This window comes from Halichoerus grypus, chromosome 13, assembly GCF_964656455.1.
Source record: "Halichoerus grypus chromosome 13, mHalGry1.hap1.1, whole genome shotgun sequence".
NCBI lineage: Eukaryota > Metazoa > Chordata > Mammalia > Carnivora > Phocidae > Halichoerus > Halichoerus grypus.
Genome location: NC_135724.1, coordinates 76,055,084 through 76,069,531, shown reverse-complemented (window position 1 = coordinate 76,069,531; position 14,448 = coordinate 76,055,084). Strand labels below are relative to the sequence as shown.

Sequence of the window (14,448 nt, the reverse complement as noted above, 5' to 3'; positions counted from 1 at the left end):
CTCTCCAGTCACCCTCTATCTGCTCCCCCTCGTATTCCTCTTTTGTGCTCCCCTCAACTAGGCCTCCACGCTCCTCCTGCATCCCTCTGTTCTGAACCTGTCTCATGATTCTGAATCTTCAAATCTTTCTGTGTCTCCCATAGGTCAATTTTTAATTATTCAGTAAAAAAAAAAGAAGAAGTGCCACCCCCCAATCCCAGGACAATATAGTCCTGAGCCAGGGCACACAGCTTGGAGAAAAGAGCGTGGGCTTGTTACAACTCATCCTTCGTGGGAGATGCTTGTGCAATGAACAACCTGCCCAACTGTACACGGTGGTCCTGCCCCACAGAGTTAGAGGCCTGTTGTCTCTGCTCTGTTAGCATGCAGAGCTTCTCTCTTTCTAAGCATCTATCACACCAAATATGATTATTTCTCCTTTCCTATTACCCCTTTCAGTACATATACAACTGGCATGTGAGACTCTTGTGCCCTTGGTTTCTGTAACCCTAATGCTTAGCTGGGGCCTGGCAGGATCAACTATAAGTCTCCATGGTCAGCAAAAGGAAGAAAGGAAGGGAGCGGGAGAGAGAAAGAAAAGGAGAGGGAGGGAGGGTCAGGAGAGAGGGAAGGGGGCAGCCCCCATGTCTGTCCTGGTGTCTTGGTAAGCTTTGGGTGCCACCCTAGGCCCCTGCTTCAAGAGCTGGAGGATCTAACCCCCACCCCTGGCCCCAAGCTAACAGGTGTCTTTTCTCCTCTTCCCCAGATGCGCCCCGGGAAGGAGACACTGGCCCTTCGGGTGCTTCCCTTCTGCCCTCGGGAGCGCTGGGGAGTAGCAGCAGTCTGAGCAAAGAGAGCCTGGAAGAGAGAGTGACTTTGGCCCCTCTGAATCCAGCGCAGTCGGGGGAAGATCTTCGAGAGCCGGGGCTAGAAGGGGCAGCCCCTTCGGCCGCCCTGTCCACGCGGCTGCCGGAGGAGGCCGCCACCAAGCGCGCCCTCCCCTCCGGGAAGAAGCTGCCTTCGCTCAAGCAGGTGAACTCGGCCAGGAAACAGCTGCGGCCCAAAGCCACCTCCACGGCAGCTGTCCAGAGGGCGGCGTCCCCGCCTGCATCCTCAGGCCTGGGGCTCCTCTCCTCCGCCACCGAGAAGCCCCGCCCCCCGGGAGACCCCGAGCCCGCCGCCTCCGAAGAGCCCCTCTGGCTGGACCGGAAGGCAGGTGCGGTCCCCACGACGCCCGCACCCCTGCAGATCTCCACCTTCACCTCGCAGCCCTACATGGCCCACACGCTCCCCCAGAGGCCCGACCCCGGGGAGCCTGCGGCGCCTGATGACGCCCCCGAGGCTCCCCCAGAAGATGCCAGTCCCATGACCTTAATGGACAAAGGCGAGAACGAACTGACCGGGTCAGCCTCAGAGGAGAGCCAGGAGACCACGACATCCACCATCATCACCACCACAGTCATCACGACTGAGCAGGCCCCCGGTACGCAGCTCCCAGACCCTCCAGCCCTCCTGCTGCAGCCAGGAGGCACCCACTCTTGTGCAAGGCATGGCGGGAGGTGGGCCAAGGAGATCCAGGCCCCACCATCACTTACCATCTATTGAGCATTGACTGTGAGCTTGACCCTGTGTCTCAGAATTAATATCCCCATTTTAAAGATGAGACAATTGAGACTCAGAGACATCAAGCAAGTTGCCCAAGGCCACACAGCTCAAGAGTGGGATTCAAACCCTTTTCAGCTTGGAATAGAATCCTTTAACCTGCCTGAAGGCCCTAGCCTTTTCAAAGTGCCTTTTTTTTTTAAGATTTATTTATTTATTGAGAGAGAGAGCGTGTGTGTGTGCGCGCACATGGGGGGAGGAGCAAAGGGAGAGGGAGAGAGAGAATGTTAAGCAGATTCCCCCCTGAGGTGGAGCCTGATGCCAGGCTCGATCTCAAGACCCCGAGACCACCACCCAAGCCAAAAGCAAGAGTCTGACGCCCAGCCACTGCACCAGTAGGCGCCCCTCAAAGTGCTTTTACTTTGACCATTACAGGTACTTCTCCAGACTTGATAAAATGCACTTCTGTGTCCCAGTCTTACTTCTGTCTTCTTTTCTGTCTTTGAACAGAGAAGACAGACACCAACTTTTCAGTCGTAGGTGGGTTTTGGACAAATGCATTATGGCCTCTCCTTAAAAAGTATAAGCTCTGGGTTTGAATCCTGCTCCCTGTGTGAGCTTGGCCCAGACACCGCCCCCCTCTGAGCTTCGGTTTACGTATCTCTAAAATGGGAATGAAATGTCAGGTCCTACAAGGATGAATGGGGTGGGCCCTGTACCCTGGTTAAGATGGTGCATAGTGGTATGGAGTAAGCAATCATGCTGTGTCAACTCTCGCAGTTTTGATTTTCATGTTGATTCTGCGGCTGAAGGAGAATTAGCAGCAGTGGGAGGGAGGGGCACAGGTGAATTCAGGTGTCCCAGAAGCCGGGGGCCACACCGCGGCCCAGCTGAGACATGACATCTGAGCTGTCCTCCATGTCCTAATGAAAGTCCTTCTTCCAGCTCCCTGCAGTGTGAGCTTCTCCGATCCTGAAGGGTACATCGACTCCAGTGACTACCCACCACTGCCCCTCAGCGGCTTCCTGGAGTGTACGTACAACGTGACGGTCTACACTGGCTACGGTGTGGAGCTCCAGGTAACTGCAGAAAGGTGCCCAGATAGTGCCTGCCTCTTCCAGCAGGAAGTCTCCGGAGGGTTGTCTGACTCAAGCTTACTGTTATCATCCTAACTGGTTTGGTTCCTTCTTTGCCCTAAGCAGGGCAACTTGAGCTGGGCTTTGTTGAATGAATAGGAGTTCCGAACTCAATGCACAGCTGAAATAGGCATATGTGGAGGAGGGGGACCTGTTGATAAATTGTGGGGCATTATACTCAGAAGGAAAGTCCTCTTATACCCTGTATCAAACACAGACACACACACACACACACACACATGCACACACACACACAGGGAAGCCCCACCAATTCAATTTGATTCATAAAATTTTGCCTGTAAGTGAAGAATGGAAAAGCAGAGTGGCATAGTGCTCAAACATCTGGGTTTAAGTCCCAGCTCTACCCGTGAAAACTGTGTGACTCTGGGCAAGGGACTTTACCTCTCTGACCGTCAGTCTCTCCATCAGGAAAATAGAGATGATAATGCTACTACTTTACAGACTTTCAGGGTGGTACGAACATGACAACGCCCAGAGCATTCAGCCAGAGAGCCTAGCTCAGTGTGTGTTACCAATTATCCTCACCCTAGTTCCTGGCCTTCCCCAACTGACCCCCCCCCATTTTTGAAAAAAGGAACAAGGAGGGGTGCCTGGGAGTGGAGAACTGTCCAGTTCACTGCCCAACAGGAGAGGACTGGAAAAGAAAGCTCGTACCACTTCGTGGTGGCAGACCCTTCCAGGCCAAGGTTGGAGGTCTGGGTATGTACCTTTTTCTAATGGACAACAAAAAGCCATCAAAAGTTTTTGAGCTGGGCTGGTTGTGACCTAACCAGAACTTTATTTTAGGGAAGTTTTTCTGATTTGCATGGGAAAGATAAAAGGTGAGCCCCTCAGCAGCAGGACCTGTGGTCTTTGCAGCCCCCAGAGCTTAGCACAGTGTGTGGCATGTAGTAGATACTTCATAAATGTTCATGGAATTAAAATGAGCTGGAGGAAAGTTACAGTCCATCGAATCTGGCACTCAGTGGTCCCTTTCCTTCCACTTGGTGTTTAACACTGTATGGAGCTCTTTACCAGGTACAGAATTCCTTCACTGAGTACCTACTATGTACCAGTCATGGCTATTTACATTGGGGGACATGGTGGTGTGCAAACTGATGCAGTACCTCCCCTAAAGGAATTCACTGTTTTATGATTGAGACAGACATACTTAGAAGACATTAGAATGCTTGAAAAGGTCTCTCGTGGGTATTTATAGGGGATGTTACAGCATCACAGTGCACAGACGGGCAAGCTCCTTGGTAGCAGGGAAGGTCTCACAGGGAAGGGCAATTTTAGTGGGGCTTTGGTGAATGAATAGGAGTTCATCAAAAAGGAAAAAAGAGTAACGTGTATAATCTGCAAGAGGAAGGGCTCGTGGGGGAGGCCAGCCCTGCTTGGGTGAGGGGCAGAGGGACCGGGATCCCAGACCTCACTAGGAGAGGCATAAAAATCCTAACTGGGCACTGGGAACTGACTAAAGTTCCCACACAGCCCCTACTCCACTTGTATAATATCTTTGTGTGCAACTAAAGTATCCCCCCTCTTTCTCCTCCAAATCTGGAAAGTGGACTTGGAAAATCCAGTATGCAGTTCTTTGCGGAAGTTCTGGGAGTTAGAGCCACTGTTTTATAGCATAAGAAAGTGGCTTTGAGAATGCCCTAGAAATGAGCCCCCCACTCCCTCTTACCAGTTCATGCAGAAAGGGGAAGAATGAATTCAACCTACATAAATATTTATTGAGCACCTGCTATGTGCCAAGCACTCTTCTGGGCACTGGGGACACGGAACAAATGGGGAAAAAATGCCTGCCTTCGTGGAGCTTACATTCTGGTGGAATGCCGTATTCTGTCTTCCTGGAGTTTGGGCTTCAGGCACAAGCTGATCAAGCCCTTGCCCTCCCCCCACCATCTCCAGGAGAACTTACTCCAGCTGCCAGTGTGCAGGAGACTCTCTTACAGGACTCATCCATGGACACTTACAGATTTTTGCAGTACCTTTGCCATGCAGCTTGGGTTCACGCTGGTCCCTCAGTCCCTGGGGAGATGAGGGGAGTCTAGATGTTTCCAGGGCTCTAGATGTTTCCAAGGGGGCTTGTCTGTCCCCTTAACTAGGGGCTGGCTGAGGGCTGCTGTGTTGGCATCGTCTGGGGTCCTCTGGCAGCTGCACGGCCTGGAAAGACCCTGTCTCAAGCACAACTCAGAGTTTCTCTCCGTCTGCTCCTGCCTGTTCGCAGGTGAAGAGCGTGAACCTGTCTGACGGCGAGCTGCTCTCCATCCGCGGGGTGGACGGTCCCACCCTGACTGTCCTGGCCAACCAGACTCTCCTGGTAGAGGGACAGGTTATCCGAAGTCCCACCAACACCATCTCTGTCTACTTCCGGACCTTCCAGGATGACGTCCTTGGGACTTTTCAGCTGCATTATCAGGGTAAGCTTGCACCAAGGCTAATGGGGGGGGGGGGGGAGCGGTAGCTGTTTCCCTCTGGAGCCAAGGATTCTCAAACTTTTCATGCCAGGGATCCCTCTGGCAGTTTGGTAAAACCTCTGGACTCCTTCTCAGAATCATGTTTTTGAAAGCATAAAATAAAACCTACACAATTAAAAATGAAACCAGTCAGATTGAATTACAGTTGTCAAAATACTGTTTTAATCTGCGATGTCATAATCCCTGTGCTTCTTTATTAACACATTAAATAATAATCTCCCCCGGCAGCTCTGATAATTACTATAATTCCAAAGTACTGAGGAACATAAGAAATATGCCAAGGTATCTACTATGATATAAAAATGTCTGTGATTTCTCTTGGTGACGAAGTCACAGGTTCTACAAATAGGTCACAGTCTGTTGCCTACATATGTGGTTGAAGGAAATACCACAGTTCGGTTAAAGGTAAATGGAAAACCAACAAACCACTTTTTTCCACTCAGATTCGCGGCTCCTGAATTTTATAAATGAATCCCCAGGGGGGCCCATAGACTTCCGGTAAAGAGCCTCAACCCCGGGGGGTCCGGCTCTTTCTTTTCTTCTGCAATGTTTCTTTCTTTCCTTTTTGTCTGTTTCTGAGACTCCTCTCTTGCTTTCTGTTCATCTTGCTCTTCTCTCTCCCTTCCTTCCTTCTTCCTTCTCAGTCCCCTCCCTCTTTCCTTGCCTCTTTTACTTCTTCCTTTCCTTCTCTCCCTCTCTTCTTTCCCTCCCTCCATTCTCCCTTCCTTCTAGCTGGCTGACTCTCTCTCTCTCTCTCCCTCTCATCCCATTTACCTACCTCTGGAGCCCTTCCCATGACCTCAGGTTACTTCCCTGAGCCAGAAGCTCCTCTGTGTCCTTGCCAGATACCTGCACGGAGAGTGGAGTCCGCCTTCACACATCTGGATATTTGGGCACTGTCCATGTTGGCATCATACTGACTGAACATCTGGAAAAACAGTTCTCTTGAAACTTTGCCCTTGGATGTTTCTGAAACAGGGGGATGAGTGTCTATGAGAGTACCTGCCTCATCACCACTTTCCAAGACTGAGACAACCCGCTGTTGTCTTTGTTCATTACAGAATGGGGGTGAAGAAATAGCTTGTAGAGCCCTTGGGTTGGATGTAATCCTCTCAGTGAGTTCTGGGATTACCGATATCTCATGCAGCGGGAGTGATGAGACCACACAGCCGAAAGGGGCAGCTAGGATGGATTTCACATCCTCTTAGGAAAATTGAGGAGCTCAGCATGGCCACCTAGAGCTTTCTACAGCCCCCAGCTAGATGTTGGACTAAGGAGGCTCTATCTCGGTGTTCCCTGCTTAATCCTTACTGCCACCGGTGAGGTAGGGATGACTGTCAACTCCACTGGAAAGATGAGGAGAGCCAAGTTCAGGGCACTGTGTCCCTTTCTCAAGGTCACACAGTTTCTAAGGGATGGAGGAAGAACATAAACTCACATTGGTCTCCTCCAAAGGCCACGCCTGTGTGTGCCAGGATGGTTATTTTCAGGCTGTCCTATCCTTTAGTATTTCCTGAAGAGCTGCCTATTCCAGTTCTGGTCCAAGCGTGTGTGCATTTTTAACAAACACCGAAGATGTTCGTGCTGGCAGGACTAAACTTACCTGAGTCATACGGCCCCTCCTACGCCCAAGGAGAAGGACGTTCTGCGTCCACATGGAGAGAGGCTCACAAGAGGTGTGGGAACTCATTTTTCACCCAAACCTGTGGTCTCTCTTAGACAGGGTGGGGACCTTGGAGCCCAGAAAAAGTGCCAATCTGGCGGTCTCCTCTTCATATGATCAACGAGAGTTCCAAAAATACCCACATACCGCCCCCCGCCAGTGCTCTGGGGTCCACAGGGGCCTCATCTTTTCTCCTCAGCACAAATTGGCTCCCGGGATGTGGGTCACGTTCTTCCTCTCCCTGCTCCTAAGGGATAACCGTCTGCCTTTGCATTTCTTCTAGCCTTCATGCTGAGCTGCAATTTTCCCCGCCGGCCCGACTACGGGGATGTCACGGTGATGGACCTGCACCCGGGCGGGGCGGCCCACTTCCACTGCCACCTGGGCTATGAGCTCCAGGGCGCCAAGGCGCTGACTTGCATGAATGCCTCCAAGCCACACTGGAGCAGCGAGGAGCCCGTCTGTTCAGGTACGCTCCCACCTCACCGGACCAGACATGGATAGTCCCCTCAGAGGCGAGACAACAACCCCAGGGCATTAGACTGACCTTAGGGATAGGTGCACAGCCCAGGGGAAGAGACTGCCCCCAAGACGGACAACCGCTGCCATTGAAATCTTTAGTTTGTGAAAAAGTACACATCACCTAAAATTTACCATTAGCCACATTTAGCACATCTGAAACGTCATGCAACCATCACCACTCTGTAGCTCTAGAACATTTTCATCACCCCAGAAGGAAACCTTATACCCATTAGCATTCACTCCCCACTTTCCCCTCCCCCCACAATGCTTGGCAACCACCAACATGCTTTCTGTGTCAACGGATATGCCTATTCTGGACATTTTGTGTAAAGGAAGTCATATAATACCTGGTCTTTTGCAACTGGCTTCTTTCGCTCAGGATCGTGTGTTTGAGATTCACCCATGTCGTAGCATGGGTCAGTACCTTGTTCCTTTTTGTGGCTGAGCCATATGACCTTGTGTGGTTATCGGTGTATTCACTGGTGGACGCTGGAGTTTTTCCCACTTTTTGGCGATGATGAGTAATGCTGCTGTGAACATCTGTGTACCAGTTTTTGTGTGGACGTATGTTTTCTTTTCTCCTGGGTCCACACCCGGGAGTGGAACCGCTGGGTCATATGGCAATTCTCTGTTTAACTTTTTAAGGAACTGTAAAACTCTTTTCCGCAGAGGCTTCTCCTTTTGGCTTCCCCATCCGGCTTGTGTGAGAGTTCCGATTTCTCCACATCCTCGCCAGCACTTACTATGTTATTATGTTTTGTTTTCATGATCCTGGCCGTATGGTGGGCGTGAAGCTTTCTCATTGTGGCTTTGATTTGCATTTCCCTGATGGCTAATGATGCTGAGCAACGTTCCTGTGCTTCCTGGCCATTTGTAGATCTCCTAAGAAAAGTATCTATTCAAGTCCTTTGCCTGTTTTTTTTTTTTTAACTTTTTGTCTTTTTATTGTTGTTCTTTATATATTCTGGATGTTAGATCCTTATCAGGAATGTGATTTGCAAATATCTCGTCCCACCCTGTGGGTTGTTTTTTCACTTCTTTTTTTTAAATTTATTTATTTATTTGAGAGAGAGGGAGACCATGAGCAGGGGGAGGGGCAGAAGGAGAGGGAGAGAGAGACTCCACAAGTAGGCTCCCTGCTGAGTGTGGAGCCCGACTCCACCTGGGGCTCAATCCCAGGACCCTGAGATCACGACCTGAGCCAAAACCAAGAGTCAGGTGCTTACCAGATGTACCACCCAGGCACCCCATGTTTTTTCACTTCTTGATAGTATTCGCTGATGCAGAAAAGCTTTTCCTGTTGACAAAGTAGAATCTATCTGTTTTCTTCTTCTGTGGCTGTGCTTTTGGTGTTCCTGCTGCCACATTTTGAACCCAGTCAATAGATACTGAGACGTTGCCAGGGCTGCCGTAAATGTTCACAGCAATACTACGGGATGAGAACCATTACTTCCATTTTACAGATGAGGAAACAGAGGCTCATGGAGGTGAAGTTACTTGCCCAAAGTCACCAGACAGAAATTGAAACGAGTCCAGAGCCCTTCTCTCCTGAGCTGTTTTTCTCAAAGCATGGTTTACAGACCAGCAAGATGATTACCGATGTATAATCTTGGGCCCCCTACAGGACCAGCTGAATCAAAATCTACACTTGAGCATGCCCTTGTGTGATTCGCGTGCACATTATAGATTGAGGAGCTCCGGGTTATGTCACACCGTCCCTGTACCCCTAGGCATAGCCTTGACCATCCTCAACTATCAAGAGAGCAAAACCCTATTAGATTCTCAAAAGTTCCAATGGTAGTCAAGAGAGCATAGGTCGCCTGTAATAACTGAGCACCTACTATGTGCCAGGGCGCAAGCCAAGAACAAGGAGACTACTGGGAACAATAATAAATTATTCCTTCCTTCCAGGCATTCAGAGTCAGGGGAATCTGAAAGCAAATGAGGCCTGATGACACATTCAGAGATTTGATTGTTGCAGTATTGTTCCCCCAAGGCCCTTCAGAATTTTTCTTCTTTGCTTTTTAACAAAAGGAAAAAATCCAAACCATAGGGCAGTTGGGCTCTGTGCCTCTCTCACGTTAATTTTTATCTATGTGTGAAATCAGAGAGGAATTAAGCCTCAATTTGTGCTAAGAAAGATGGATGGGGAGCCACCGCTGGCAAATTGGAGCCAAACAGAGCCATCAGTTGGCTTAATAAGGCAAGGAAGGGGAGCAGAGAGGCAGCCGATGAGCAACAGCTTGGGGAGGACAGATGGCCGGTGCCCCCCACCAGGGACAGTGTCCTCCGTCTCCTCAGCTCCTGAGCCATTGGACAACAATGCTGGCTGTGTTTTGAGCACCTACTCTGTGCCAGGAATGGTGCCAGGTCCCCTACGTGCATCATTTCATTGATTTCTCACCACAGCCCTATAAGCAGGGTGGAATCATTAACATGCTTTAATAGTGAACTTGAGGTTCACAGAGTTTCCATGACTTGTTCTAGATCCACAGCAGGTGAGTGGCACAGGTGGGGTTTAAACCTCCACTTTAGGACAGGAAGGCAGTCAGGAGAGAGACAGACAGAAAGGCACACACAGACACAGACAGACTGGCAGGCAGGCAGGCAGGCGCACACACACACACACACACACACACACACACACACACACACACACACCTCTGTCCATGGTGCTGAAAGAAGTATTGGGGGGGTGGGGAAGGGGCTTCTTGGCAATGTCTCTGCTGTAAATCAGCACAATCCAGAGCAGAACAGAGCTATCTACCTTTTTCGCCCACTGCAAGTCCTTATTAGTCATGCAGTCATTCAACAAACATATAATGAGACCCAAGTATCTCCTAAAAATAAGAAACAGACTACTTCCTCACATTTGTCTATCTCCCTCCCATTCACAAATTATTTTTTAATATTTCTTCATTCAATTTTTATGATAAAAGTAAGATATATTCTGGTAAAAATTTTTTTTCAAGAAATTCAAAAGTGTAAAGATAGAAGCAAATCACTTTTGTATTTATGGTCTCAATAGATTTTTGCAAATAGCTCATTGAAATAAGTATGGCAGACAGACCATTTTGTAACTTGTTTTTCCCCCACTTAAAATATAGGGAGCATTTTTCTATATTCTCAAGTATTCTTTAAGAACCTGATTTTTAATAGCATGTGAATGGAGTGCATTTATTCCACCAAACAGCTGTGAGTGGACATGTGTGTTGCTTCTCATTTTTCGCTCTTAAAATCATGTCAGCAGTGAACACTCTCATTCATAAATTTTGGTGAAAATCTCCAAATCTTCTTTTTAGCATAAATTCCCAGAACTTTAATGACTAAGTCAGAGTTTGGGAACATACTTTCTAGATTTTTCTCCAAATTGCTCTCCTGAAAGGTCATAGCAATTTGCATTCTAACCAGTTATGAGTGAGAATGCCCATTTCCCACCACCTTTCCCATTGGCAAGTTATGACTGCCTTTTACCTTGACCGATCAGGTGGATGAAAATAGAATACAATCTAGATTTGCCTTTCTTTCATTATGAGTGAGGCTGCATTTTTAGTGCTTACTAAGTGCATTTTTAGTGCCTACTAAATACTAAAAGTGTATTTCTTCTTTTGTGGACTGCCTATTTATGTCCTTGATTACCATCTTATAGTGAAGAATCAGGGCACAGCCAGCGCCATGGAAGAATCCTTAAATCACAGTTGTTCCCTACCATGGAACACACAAGGGGGTGGATCCAGTCATGGGATTGGGTCTCCTCTCAAACAAGATGAACCTCGTCCAAGATGGGAAACCTTTTACCATGTCTCCCTCTTCCAATCCTGTTGCTTTACACTAAGGGGTATGGGTGAGGATCTCTCTCACTGCTCTCCTCTCATGATCACCCCCCCTATTTTCCACCCCAGCCCCTTGTGGAGGGGCTGTGCACAATGCCACCATTGGCCGGGTCCTCTCCCCAAGTTACCCAGGAAACACCAATGGGAGCCAGTTCTGCGTGTGGACCATCGAAGCTCCAGAGGGCCAGAAGCTACACCTGCATTTTGAGAGGCTGTCATTGCATGAGAAGGACAGGTAAGCCTCTGAGGGCTTACCCCAGCAGCCTCCTTCCTTCCCAGAGTGTCGGAATGTGGCTAGTGATCTGGAGTCTTGAAATGGCTCATGGAGGTAGAGAAAGGAAGGGCTGGGGAGGCTGGCAAGGATATTAGACACCATCTTCGATCTCCTACTTTTACAGGTAAGGAACCTCAGACATACAGAGGGAAAGGGACTCGCCCCAGGGCACATATCAGAATAGGGGAAGATGCCTATTTCTCCTGCACATCCCTTTTTGCAGTTATCAAGGAGGGAGTACTCGCTGAGCACCTGCTCTGCACCCAGACACGTATTAAGCTCCATGGAGAACCAGAGAGAAGTAGCGACACGTGGTTTCCAGTTTGATAGGAAACTGACATGGAAATACTAGACAGGAAGGAGCTAGGGAGAAGTTACAAGGCGATACTTAAGCAAGAGCATGTCTGTAAACTCTAAGTAATACTCATAGAATCCAGAATCTTAAAACTTTCATATTCTATGACTTTATGCTAGAATATTCTCGAATATTCTAGAAAATAGGACCTTAGCTGCTTAGACTTGCTGCCTTAGGTTGTGTTCCCTTGGAAATGGACATGGGGACAAGGATGTTAGGGAAAGTCGCTCATTTGGGAGTTAATCCTAGGAAGCACTAATAGAGGCATGGGACAGTGGGCAGGGAAGGGAAGGAGTCAACACAGTTTGTGCTAATGAGCAAGTGACCATGGGGGCAGCTGGGGCTCTATCCACTGGGGGCCTCTAAGAAACTATTGAGCGTGCCTCAGAGTGGTCCTTTTGGAAGGGTGAGGGAGCTGGGGTATTTATCTACCACCACCCCCCATCCGTCATTGGATGAGAGATGCTCCTGGACACATTAACTCCCCAGCACTGCCCCCCACCCTTTGAGCTGGTTGAGCTGACTAGGAAGCCAGGCCCCTCCTCATCCCAGCCACAGTGGACACATGGCAAAATGAACAAACTGTGGCTTCAACAGTTATGCATTTTGGTAACATTAGAAATTCATCTGGGCAGCATAAGATAAACCCTTTTTATGAGTCACAGTAAAAAAAAAAAAAAAAACACCTCAGAGGATTTTAAAATGTCTGTTTATGACTCCATAAAAGAAATTTATCTAATTTGTATACTATTTCTTTCCCTAGTTTTGCATAATTTCTTTAAAAATACCAAGACTAGCAAGGAGTCAAGTATCAAATGGTTTTAATAACAGTAAAAATGAATACCAACATTTTTTGTAGCACATTTTATTTTTGAGGGCACTTGATCCTGTTGTATTCTCAAAGCCCACCTGTAAGATAGGTAGGAGAGATGTTATGATCCCTCCTTTCATGGCTGTGGAAACTGAGGCCCACGATGTGCTGAGACTTACATAAACCCAATTGGTGGAGAGTTGGGAAGTGAAAATGAGAACTCCTGATTCCATACACAGCACTCTTAGGATATCGGAATAAAAGACAGAGCCTGTTAGGAGTCAAATGCTTAAAAAATTTGACTCATAGAGACGATGGACTCTGAAAAACAAACTGAGGGTTCTAGAGGGGAGGGGGGTGGGAGGATGGGTTAGCCTGGTGATGGGTATTGAGGAGGGCACGTTCTGCATGGAGCACTGGGTGTTATGCACAAACAATGAATCATGGAACACTATATCTAAAACTAATGATGTAATGTATGGGGATTAACATAACAATAAAAAAAATTTTAAAAAAAAATTTGACTCATATACCTACTCTATCCTGGGCACATTATGCACATGGCCTCTAATCCCTATACTCTGATGTAAGTAGGTGTGATTGTACCCATTTTACAGATGAAGAAACAGAGTCTCAGTGATGTGAAGTGTCCTTGTCCAAAGTCACACAGCTCAAAAGGTCAAAGCGCTGGGATTCTGGGTTGTCTGACTACCATTCTTTCAGCCCACTAATCTCTTCTTCTCAATTAGTCATAAAAATTAGTACCCATTAATTAGTCTGATTCATTACATCACACACATCATTTTTCCTACGACTTCAGAATCCATCCATGAGTCCAGGACAAGCATTCTACAGAAGAGGAAACAGGTTGCATAAGGTGGTGCAGCTTGTCTGGACAAGTCAGGGGCAAAGTCGGGATCTGCGTCTGGAAATGAGGCTCCAGAGGTGGCATTCATTGCACAGGTGTAGTGATCCCCCTGTCCTTCCCCCTCCTCCTCCCTCCAGGATGATGGTCTACAGTGGCCTGACCAACAAGTCTGCTCCTCTCTATGACTCCCTCCAAACTGAGAACGTCCCCTTTGAGGGTCTGCTGAGTGAGGGCAACAGCATCCGCATTGAGTTCACGTCTGACCAGGCGCGAGCAGCCTCAGCCTTCAACATCCGGTTCGAGGGTGAGTGTCCCCGGGGGCCTCCCCCATACTGGGTGATGGCGTGGGCAAAGAGGAAGCACGGCAGAGCTGGGCTGGGTCCTGGGAGCCAGAAATCTGACCTGCTAAGGGCAACGGAGACCCAGGCAGCCAGACTGACCCTTTGACTTCCAAAGGCAGACTCTGCAGGGTTGGGAGGGCAGAGGTTTGGATTCCCATTTTAGAGGTGAAAATAATGAGGTCCCAAAAAGCGAAGTGAATGGTCCAAGGGCCCTCAGCTGGTCAACTGGAATTGAAACACGGGATCTGGTGCCCATTTTCCTTGGAGTTTCCCTAAACAGCAAGAGGGGACCCATCTTCTGAGATTGAGCACTGTGAGGAGCCCCTGCTTCATCTGAGCTGCTCCCCCTCTTTTGTATCCCCACCCTAGCCTTTGAGAAAGGCCACTGTTATGAGCCCTACATTCAGAATGGGAATTTCACCACATCTGACCCGACCTATAACATCGGAACGACAGTGGAGTTCACCTGCGACCCTGGCCACTCTCTGGAGCAGGGTCCGGCCATTATCGAGTGCATCAACGTGCGGGACCCATACTGGAATGACACAGAGCCCCTATGCAGAGGTGAGTGGCCCCAC

The 14,448-nt window shown here is 48.6% G+C and overlaps 1 protein-coding gene across 5 annotated transcripts in view; it reads left to right on the top strand.

Moving 5' to 3' along the window:
* The window catches only part of SEZ6L (seizure related 6 homolog like), a 176,404-nt gene that overhangs the window by 109,435 nt on the left and 52,521 nt on the right, over positions 1–14,448 (top strand). For all 5 annotated transcript variants that reach the window (XM_036105192.2, XM_036105191.2, XM_036105190.2 and 2 more), the window contains exons 2-8: positions 746–1,462; positions 2,527–2,660; positions 4,954–5,146; positions 7,150–7,335; positions 11,291–11,456; positions 13,667–13,833; positions 14,240–14,434. In XM_036105192.2, the coding sequence (XP_035961085.2) occupies positions 746–1,462; positions 2,527–2,660; positions 4,954–5,146; positions 7,150–7,335; positions 11,291–11,456; positions 13,667–13,833; positions 14,240–14,434 (1,758 nt within the window). The remainder of the gene's footprint in view (positions 1–745; positions 1,463–2,526; positions 2,661–4,953; positions 5,147–7,149; positions 7,336–11,290; positions 11,457–13,666; positions 13,834–14,239; positions 14,435–14,448) is intronic.